Source organism: Engystomops pustulosus, chromosome 9 (genome assembly GCF_040894005.1).
Source record: "Engystomops pustulosus chromosome 9, aEngPut4.maternal, whole genome shotgun sequence".
In the NCBI taxonomy this organism is placed as follows: Eukaryota; Metazoa; Chordata; class Amphibia; order Anura; family Leptodactylidae; genus Engystomops; species Engystomops pustulosus.
In genome coordinates this window covers 60,423,101-60,433,702 of record NC_092419.1, presented here as the reverse complement: position 1 = coordinate 60,433,702, position 10,602 = coordinate 60,423,101, and the positions used below count along the sequence as shown (strand labels likewise).

General features: G+C 41.0%; 1 protein-coding gene across 2 annotated transcripts in view; it reads right to left on the bottom strand.

Annotated features, from left to right (window-relative positions):
• Positions 1-2,456: 2,456 nt before the first annotated feature.
• MEGF9 (multiple EGF like domains 9) overlaps positions 2,457-10,602 on the bottom strand; it is a 31,643-nt gene continuing 23,497 nt past the window's right edge. The window contains exons 2-3 of one of the 2 annotated variants that reach the window (XR_011849590.1): positions 3,521-7,526; positions 2,457-2,710 (exon numbers count right to left, since the gene is read on the bottom strand). Coding sequence is in view for 1 of the 2 variants with exons in the window: in XM_072122909.1 (XP_071979010.1) it covers positions 7,060-7,526 (467 nt within the window). In the remaining variant the exon portion in view is untranslated. Of the gene's footprint in view, positions 7,527-10,602 lie in introns of both variants that reach the window. The other variant, XM_072122909.1, reaches the window with a different exon arrangement.

Below are 10,602 nucleotides of genomic sequence, written 5' to 3'. Positions count from 1 at the left end.
CCACGAGTCCCAGTAACTTGAGACATGAACCTAGGGAGTGTAGCTCTGCGGCGTTCCCCTGCTCCCTCATCAGCAGGTGGTGTCTCACCCCGCCCAGGACCACGGCCTCTGACCCCTGCAGTAGTTGGACGCCCACGCCCTCGGGTTAAACATTTTCAAAATTAAAGTGTAAACTAATTTTTTTTTTTTTTTTTTTAAACAAAACGATGCTATCCTATTGCTATGGCTAGTTTCTAACCTACACTGACAACACACAACTGGATTTTGTGCTGTGCCTGCCTGAAAAAAAAATAAACGTAAAAAAAAAAAAAAAAAAATCAATGAGCAGACTGTGCCTAATTCAAATCAAACCCCTAATAAATTGTCCCACTTCGGTGTTTGAGGTGGATATGTGTGTCACTAAGAGCTAAACACAACGGTCGCAAGTCTCCCTGCAAATTCCTCACAATATGGTACTAGCTGCACTACTAGTGCCAGCAAGCCCAGCCACAAGCAAACCAAAAAAAAAATATATATAACGCTATTGTAGCCCTAATAAGGGCTGTTGGGTTCTTGTAGACTCTCTCCTGCCTAACAGTAAGCTAATATAACACCCTAACGCTATCCCTGCAGCAGCAGCTCTCTCCCTTACGGCATCCAGACAGAGAATGATGCGAGCAGCGCGGGCAGGGACTAGTCTATCGACGTTTAAGTGTACCACGTCATGCTGGGTGGAGTGCAGAGTCTCCTGGCTTGTGATTGGCCTTGTTTCTGGCCACCAAAAATCAAAATGGCGGGAGATGCCATTTTCTCGAGCTGGCGAAATACTCGTCCGAGCAAGAGCAGTTTCGAGTACGCTAATGCTCGAACGAGCATCAAGCTCGGACGAGTGTGTTCGCTCATCTCTAATAATAACATTCTTTTCTGGATCCTTCCACTCTTCAGTAATTAGTCCCATCAATGTATCATTAACCAGAAAGACCCACTGTTTCTTAGCCCTTAGGCCCCCAAAAAGCTTGTCCTCCCCAGACATAGAGGGAACTTCTTCTTCAATCTTGAGGGTCTCACATATAGCCTTTAAGAGATTCTCCTAATCTTCAACTTGAGAGATGGCAAGAATCAAGCTTTTGACTGAAATTCTGGGAATCCTGATCCTCTGTATCAGCTAAGGAGCAGGAAGGAGTCTCGGAATCAAAGTTATCTTCATCCGATGAAGAAACCACTGTCAGTCTGGGTTTTTTGGAGGGAGGATCTCTTTGTGTTGCCGAGGCAACGGATGCGACCACTTTTTCTTCAATAAAAGATTTAAATTCATCCATAAAGAACGTTTTTTCTTCACGCATAAACCTTTCCATACAAGGTCTGCATATGGGCTTCACGTATGAATAGGGCATATTCATACACATGTTACACTTCTTAGCAGCGGTCTTACTCTTCACAGAACGATCAGACTTGCTAGATTTTTCAGATCTTTCTGATCTATCCTCCTTGCCTTTCCCCTTAGACCCTTGATCCTAAGGGGGGGGGGGGGAGGCAAAGAAAATACAAACTTGGGGTTCTAATACACAATAGAACATGCCATACAACACCACTTACATGACCAGGAGGGTGGAGTAGGCCCAAGATTGCCTCATCAGCCATAATGATGTCTGGGATGGCAAAGATACAGTCTGCACACCCATTTAGACCTCAGATCAGCATGACCTGCCCCTGAATAGTCGCTTAAATACCTTATCGGGGAGCCCATCCCCCTTGCAGGTGGCTGCTGCATCTCGTAAGTGCGAATGATTCCTGGGAACGGAGTCTGAATATGTGTCCATGCGTAGGCCGCATCCACCTGGAGAGGAAGAGGAAGCAGTCCGAATCGTCCAGGCAAAGGGAGGGAAGGCACGCCACAGCTCCGACCGCAGACCCGATCCAGAGGGGAACTACAGCCTGCAATAGGCCGGCGTAACCCTGGTGAGTGAGACGTCCCCCCACGCCCCACCTGGAGGGGAGAGAGAGAGAACTTCTCTTGACCTGACCCCTGTAGGGACAGGAAGAACACTGGCAGGAGGATGTGGGTGGGAGGCCTTTAACCTCTCTTCTTCCTGTCCCTACAGAGGTCAAGGGGCATCCTCTAGGAAAGAAAGGCTTACTGAATAGGAACTATAATAGCAATAACTGGGGAAAGTCTTCTGTTTCAAAAATGCAAATATCAGGCTGTGTAAAAAAAAAAAAAAGAGGAGCAGAGTGACCAAATTGGTAAATTACATCATAATGTAATAGGATCGACAGGAGATATATTATGAGATAAGGACAGAGACATCTACCGGTCAAAAGAATTTATAATATTGATTGGAAGTAAGAGAAACGTTTCAGCCATTCACCACAAAATAAACAATAGATTCAGTGAGCTTTAACCCTTTAAAGACCCAGGTCATTTTCACCTTAAAGGGGTATTCCCACGAAGAGAAGTTTCTTAAATATACTCGGGATAACAAAATAACATATTCTTTAATTCACTGTTATTAACAAAAATACAGCATTTTACAGATATAATTCCAACCGGTCTCTATCAGTCCTGGTGTACACAATTTCAGTTGCCCCTGGTTTCTGACCCTGTATCTTCTGACTTTACAGTCGGCAGCCACCTTGCCTGTTGCTGTGGAGGTGATATCTTCTCTGCTCTTTGCAGGAGCCCTTCCTCCCTGCATTCCAGGACAAAGTCTAACTGATACACACTCACTTCCTGCCGGAGGGAGGGAGAGGTAGGCACATCAGATTTGATAGTGTGAGAGCAGATATGTAGCAGAGCTGACTGTATCATTGTGTATAAAATGCATCTCATGGATCTCATCATCTCATTGCTGATCTGTCTCATCTCTCTTTTTATGTGTCAGATACTAGTACAATGTTCAGAAGGTAAATGAAAGTGTATATAAACCTCAAGGAGTATGTTTTGGGGTGTCTATAGACCATTGATTATATTTTATTAACTTTCTTTGTGGGAATGCGGAAAAAAACAATTCTGATAATTTTTTTTTTACTTTGTTTCATTTTTCTAGTTATTTGTTGTATGAGGAATTGTACATTTTATCGGAATCATTGTAGCATAAATATGACCTTTCGATCACTTTGCTTTTTTTTGTTTGGTTGGATTTTTTTTTTTTTTTTAATTGCGTTCTCTATACTGGTTTAGTGATGATTTTATTTTATTGTAAGGGTTGTTATGGACATAGTGCCATTTTATATGTGTGGTTTGTGTTGTGAACTAGACACTGACCTGGACGTACATTTTGTTCAAGGTTGGTAAGCAGTTATAGTCAGCACCATAAAAAGGACAAAATTTAGGGAAGAATATAAAAGGATGACAGAATTTACCTAAAAGCCTAAATCTTCAATTTTATTCAATATGCTAATTTTTATTTAATCATCTAAACAGCAGTAGCAATGAAAAATACATTAAATAATATAACAATCCATTTATGAAATATTGAGGTAAAACTCCACGTATTAAATTAATAGAGTTCATGAAAATAATTAGTTTTTCAGTACTCACATGCTGTTCCTTGGCGTACTCTTTTACCCGCAGCATCTCTTCAGGTTCCCGGCCGTGCAATCTGACCTTATATAAACCACATTGCGGCAGTGTCGCTGCCTGCTGACGTTCTAGTTTTTGTGCCGGAAGATCACCTAGACATGTATCTGGCGGCCTGGCCGGGAACAGATACTGTGGGGAAGAATGTTTTGAATATTAGATCACGATAATGTCATAAGAACATTGGGGCACATTTACTAAGGGTCCGAATTGCGTTTTTCCGCTGGGTTTCCCGAATTTTGGCCGAATTGCCCCAGGATTTTGGCGCCCAAGATCGGATTGTGGCGCATTGGCACCGGCTTTCATGCAACAGAAATTGGCGGCTTTTTGGAAACCCGACGGATTCGGAAAAAAACAGACATTTTTTTTTAAAATTGTGTCGCAAAAATAGCACTCACATACATCGGAATGAAGGAGGTGAATTTCGGCGGACTTCCGCGCATCAGCGACACCTAGTGGACATCGGACGCACGACCTTAGTGAATCCCGGCAGAGCCGAATCAGTGTCTGAGAACGCGCCGCTGGATCGCGACTGGACCGGGTAAGTAAATGTGCCCCATTGTGAAGGAATGATTCTGTATATCACATAACCATTTTTGTCACATGATCACTAGTTGGGGCCTTTTTATGTATTTAAATGTGTATGTTACAAAGCATTAACTGATGTTATGTAAGCCTGAGGAAGAAGTATTTCTATTACCTCAAAATGAGTAGAAATGGAGAAATATTTTTCATCAAATAAAGCTTTTAAAACCGCTTGAATGAAGTGAAAAAATATTGATTTTTAATGTGGATTGACAGTGCAGCTTGGAGAAGCTCCAGTATCCTAGATACAACCCTCTTATTCAGATTAACACTATTTATTTAAAGACAGCCTTTTAATAACGATGGTTAATTCTTGTGAAGGCAGGGCCTTTTTGATCTTTGTACCCTGGAGTCATGCGCCATTCCCTTAATCCTTGCAATGAATTGTGCATTTAATAGTACGTAAATTTCTGGGACTGTCCTGATATTACTTTATTACTGTATTCGTTTTTCTGGGAGCATTAGTTTTACATGGAAATAGGTTACCTTCTGCTGTCTTACATTTCTATTTCTAATGATTTACATGATATCCACATAATGTATAATTTAGTTCCGAAATCCAGAGAAATAAAACTCTAATATGTAGAGCATCTTAAAATGATTTTCTTGTTTTTATAGCTAATACCAAAAGGTGGAAGACAAAAAATGGACACACTGAATAAATGGGGCAATAAAAAACAAAAACAAAAACAAAGCAAGCCTTAACCCCTTAATGCCGAAGCCACTTTTCACCTTCCTGACATGGCCCATTTTTTCAAATCTGCCCTGTGTCACTATAAATGGTTATAACTTTGAAACACTTTGACATATCCAAGTGATTTTAAAATTGTTTTCTCGTGACACATTGTACTTCATGTTAGTTGAAAAATTTTGGTGATATGTTTTGCATTTATTTATGAGAAAATCAAATATTTGGTGTAAATTTTGAAAAATTCTTGATTTTCAAACTTCAAAATGTTCTACTTTTTCCACACATAGTCATAACAGCAAAAAAAACTTAATAACCAAGATTCACCAAATGTCTACTTTATGTGGACATGGTTTTTTATGCATACTTTTATTTTTGTAGGATGTTATGGGCCTTTGAATGTTAGGTGCGATTTTTCACATTTTCATAAAAAACGCAAAATACTGCTATTGAGGGACCTGCTCAGGTTTAAAGTCACTTTGAGAGGCCTAAATAAACGTAAAACCCCATAAATTACCCCATTATAGAAACTACGCCCCTAAACGTACGTAAAACAACTTTTATGAAGTTTGTTAACCCTTTCATTGTTTTACAGGGGTTAAAACAAAATCGGATACAATTTTGAATGTGTTTTTCAAAAAATGTACAAATTCTCAGTGGATAAAATACCCAAACGCTCCATAAAATGTAATACCCAATCTCTCCCGCGTATAACAATACCCTATATATGGTGGTAACCTGCTGTATGGGCACACGCCAGGGCATCAAAAGGAAGCTGCGCCATTCAGAGCAGAGTATGCATTGTCACTTTTTATTGGCTATACAATCTTTATTTTTTTGGCAATTTGGACATACAAGGGTTTATTATTTGCGACATGAGATGCACTTTACAAATATTTCTTCTTAGTGGGTCAATAGCTTATTCATGAGATTTTATTAACTCTTGAATGTATGGGTGAAAAGAAAATTGTCAATTTTGGTTTCCTTTCTTTTTGTATTTTTTGGGAGTCGTACACTAAAAATACAATATTTTTATTCTATAGGTCACTACAGAGATACCTCATTTATATAGTTTTTCATTTATTTTTACTGGAAAAAAACTAATATAGAGGAAATCTCATTTGTCTTTGCATCATCATCTTTTCGGAGACGCAACTTTAATATTTTTTGGTTGACAGAGCTAGTTTAGGGCTAAATTTTTTATGTGTTGAGTTGTCCTTTCAAGTGGTACCATTTTGGCGCACATAACTTTTTTTGATCACTTTTTAGAACATTTTTGTGAAGAGATTTTATGAAAAATTTACATTTTTGGCGAGTTTTTTCGTGTTTTGTTTTTACGGCATTCACCGAGCGGGCCCAATAATGTTTCTGAGTTATTGTACGGATTGTTACGGAAACGGCAATACAAAATATGTGAGTTTTTTTGGGCAATTGTGTTTTTTTTTTTTTTTCTTTATTACATGTGTTTAGGGGACTTTATTTATTTAATTAATTTAAATTTTATCGAAAAATGTTTTTATGCAATGTTTTTAACTGTTTTTATTCACTTTCGCTTGTTCAAGCTATTCTTCACCTTACACAGTGTAATACAGATGTATTACTCTGTGTAATGTAACTGTGCTGCACATGCTCTGTGCTGCGCATGCTCAGTGTGTTATAGCCGGGTCCTGCCAGAATGCAGGACCCGGTTTCAGGAAGAGGATCGCGCAGCCCCTGGCACTTGCAGTCCCGGGGCTGCGATCGTTAAGCGACGCAAGGGGGTCCAATTCTTGTCAAATGCCCCTAATATGGCATGGTCAGCGCAACCGTGGCGTGTTAGGAGTTAACACCCACGATCGGAGAAAACTCCGATCACTGGAGTTAGAGGTGGGTGTCGGCTATAATATATAGCCGACACCCCCTGCTTCTGGCCCCGCTACGACCAGGACCCGGGGCCAGAAGTTTGATGTAACTTCTGGGAACGCAAATTGCGGGAACGCACCGCCCACAATGCAGTACTATTACGTCAAATGTTGGGAAGGGGTTAAACAATCTAAAACCATAAAAAGTACACTCCTTGTTTAAAACTTGAAGATTAAGCCATTGTTTTTATTAAATAAAAAAAAATCCAAAATGCCACATTCAATATTGAATGCTGAGTTAATTACTCAGCGCATTCAGTTCTTGAAAATGTTAATTTGCAACCTTTCCTCAAGTTGACCTTGTATATGAATTTTACAAATCTTTTTCAGGGTTTATAGTTGTGTATAGGAGCAGACAAAGTGAGTTGGCCATTAGGAGCAATTTCATTTGCATTATCTTCCAGAAGACCAGAAACATCGGCATTAGGGATGCTGTCATGGTAACTGCTAAAACTGATATTGTCCTCTTTTAGTTCAATTGTCCAGAAAGGAGCGTTGAGCTTTCGGCTCTGATATTCTCTATATGTATACACAGCTCCCACAAATCCAATTAAAAGAACCACTAAAATGATAATGACAGTTAGGATAATAATATTGAATTGAGTCCATGACATATCTGCTAAAGCAGATGTACTATTATCAGGCGAGCTTGTTATATAAAAGGATTGTAATGTTGTAGATATTGTACTCTTGCTTGATAGGAGAACTTCCACTGCAGTAATAACAGCTGGCGTGCTGGAACTGGTAACATGTCCATCCAATGTAGGTGTTGTAGGACTCTCTGTAACAAGATCTAGAAAGAAAACAAAAAACATGTTCAAATAGGGTTACAGCAGCTTTTATAAACATCAACAGACTATAGCTCGTTTTTTTTTCCGCTCATTTCGCGCTCTCCACCTTCAAAAAGTCCATAACTTTTTCATTTTTCCGAGTACAGACCTGTGTGAGGGCTTATTTTGTGCGTAACAAATTTTACTTCTCCATCACATTTATTATTCCATGCCGTGTACTGGGAAGCTGGAAAAAAATTCCAATTGCGTTCACGTCACGTTCTTGTAGGGTCAGAACGTTCCAAATAACACCTCTACTTTATTCTTTGGCTCGGAACGATCACGGTGATACCAAATTTATATAGGTTTTATTGCGTTTTAACACATTTTCAAAAGTTTCAAAACGACTGTGCGAAAAAGCAAAAAAATTTTTCGCCATCTTCTGACGCTAATAATTTTTCATACTTTGGTGTACAGAGCTGTGTTAGGTGTAATGTTTTTGAGAAATGAGCCAACGTTTTCATTGCTATCATTTTAAGGACTATGCAACATTTTGATCACTTTTTATTCCATTTATTTGTGATGTAAAATGCTGTAAAGGTCGTTTTTCGGACATTGGGCGCTATTTTCCGGTATGGGGGTCACTGCCGGCAATAACCATTTTATATTTTGATAGATTGGGCATTTTGGGATGCGGCAATGATTATTGTTAATAGACCATAGACCATCTATGTGCCTTTTCTAAAGGAACAAATGGTAATATCCTTGCAATCTCCACAGGAAAGGTTTACCCACAGACCCGAGGTGTCAATATCCTGGTTCTCAGGAGAGCTGTGTGTTGCAGGCCTAATTCTATTGACTCAGGAGGGCAATAAATAAACATCTGTTATGGAAAGGTGATACACGGACACTTTTCCATGGTAAGTCCTATTGTTTCAGGTAGGCAATAAATACCATCCCTGGGAAGTCAACAAGACCATTTGGGACAAAGACCTGATGGATGGATACCAGTTCCAAGTACAAGAGCTCCAGCCTAAGGAAGGATTAGATGAAGATACCAAGGAGGACTATATCCTATTACCGGAAGCTGATTGGCGACAAGTCATCACGAAGGCCGGAAGATATCCGAGTAGGGGTGGAGTCATGAGCATCTGTGGGTGTGATTGTGATAACACTTGAGATATATATGTATGGTCAAGGAGTAGTCTAGTGCTCACTAATTATATGGGGACTAATGATGGACTAATTATATAGTCTTGTGTCTGTTACAGTTACCACAACAAAAATTTCCAAAAGGTATAGATCTCTCCAACCAATTTTTTTCTCTGATGGTCAAACGACTTCGAACAAGGTGGTCTTTAATGGTTCTACTCCGTCAAAGTGATGAGGGGACCTGACTCGACCACATTTTTTAGTTGCTGGTCAGTTTTAAGAACCAATTATTCAAGATCACTGATCTAATTTTTGATGCCATAGGGGTATAGTCGAAAGAAAAAACGAATTTCTCTCTGTTCTCTTTTCTATTACTACCTCTCAGCAAACGAGTGGGATCGGCGGGTAGCGCTTTTTCATAGGCCTGTGTAAGTAAGGGAATAGGGTAATCTCTTGTATGTAATTTTGTAGTAAGTTGTTTGGCCTGTAAGTCCGTTTGTATCACTGTTAATCCGCCTAAGGCTGAGATACTGTCCGTGAGGGGCAGCTTTTTTAACCGGTTCAGAATGGTAACTCGTATAATCCAACATGAGGAGAGAAAAAGAACTGGACCGCACATCCACACATGATACAATGATCTACTGCCGCTAGGCTACATTATATAATGAACCCGAGGTTCTTAGTTACATTTTGATCAAATTGTATAAGCCCACCAACCACTTCACATGGTGCGGTATTGCATGGCTTCTGCCGCTTCTGTTGCGCGGTGCTGGTGGGGGCCTGGAGCCATGGGGGCTATGCCTGCCAGTACGGGTGCTGGGGGGCAACCAGGTCTTGGTCCCTGCCAGCGCTGTGCTGCGGCGGTGGTGGACGCCATGTGATGCCGCACACAATAGCGTAGGGACCCACCAAAAAGAGGTCACCTTGAAGTGGTTGGTGGGCTTATACAATTTGATCAAAACGTAACTAAGAACCTCGAGTTCGTTATATAATGTAGCCTAGTGGCAGTAGATCATTGTATCATGTGTGGATGTGCGGTCCAGTTCTTTTTCTCTCCTCATGTTGGTAACTCTTATAATGTAAGTAAAATGTTTCGGATCCTTCCAGGAACATGGTAACGCGGGAGCGTTTTGAAGGGACGAATCGTTTCGCGCACCTAGTGCTTCATCTTGCCACCACCATCGAGCCTCCACCTCCCTCTCTTTCACTACCGCCCACACAATCCGAACCCTACAGAGAGTAGGAAAGAAACTCTCCTTGATAGGCTTAAAAGGCCCTCTGTTCCCGATTACAGACAACCCTGCATTTCCACCGGGGCAATCCAAAGCCCCCTTTCTTGGCCGCCCTCATACCAAACCGTTTAGGTTCCCACAAGTGTTTGCGGGTCCCACGCTACAGCCCCTACAATTCCTATTACCCCACGAGACACTCACTCCCACACATTACCTCAAATACAACCAGCTCAAACACTTCTACGACTCCATTAAGAATCATAATAACCTGTCGCGCCCCCTCTCTGACATCGAACAGGCATGCTTTAACTCCAACCCCACACCTCATGCCATATCATTTATCTACAAACTACTAAAAGCCAAACGCTCCTCTCTCCCCACCTTCTGCGCTGCTTGGGAGACCGAGCTGGGAAAACATTTCTCCCAACCACAATAGTCAAAATGTTTCTGCCTCACTCAGAGATCCGCGGTTGCCACCAGACACCAGTTACCCGCTCAATTGCACCTATAGTACCCAGAAGTTCCTGATGTCTGCTGGAGCTGCGGAGCTAATGGCGGCACCATGACCCACATCTGGTGGTATTGCCCCAAGCTCAAATCATTTCTGGCCCACGATACTCTCCTGTATCAAAAACATTACTGGTACCACGATCCCAAGCACTCCTGAAGCGACCCTCTTGTTCAAGTTTGATATGCCACCACACAAATACAAGAA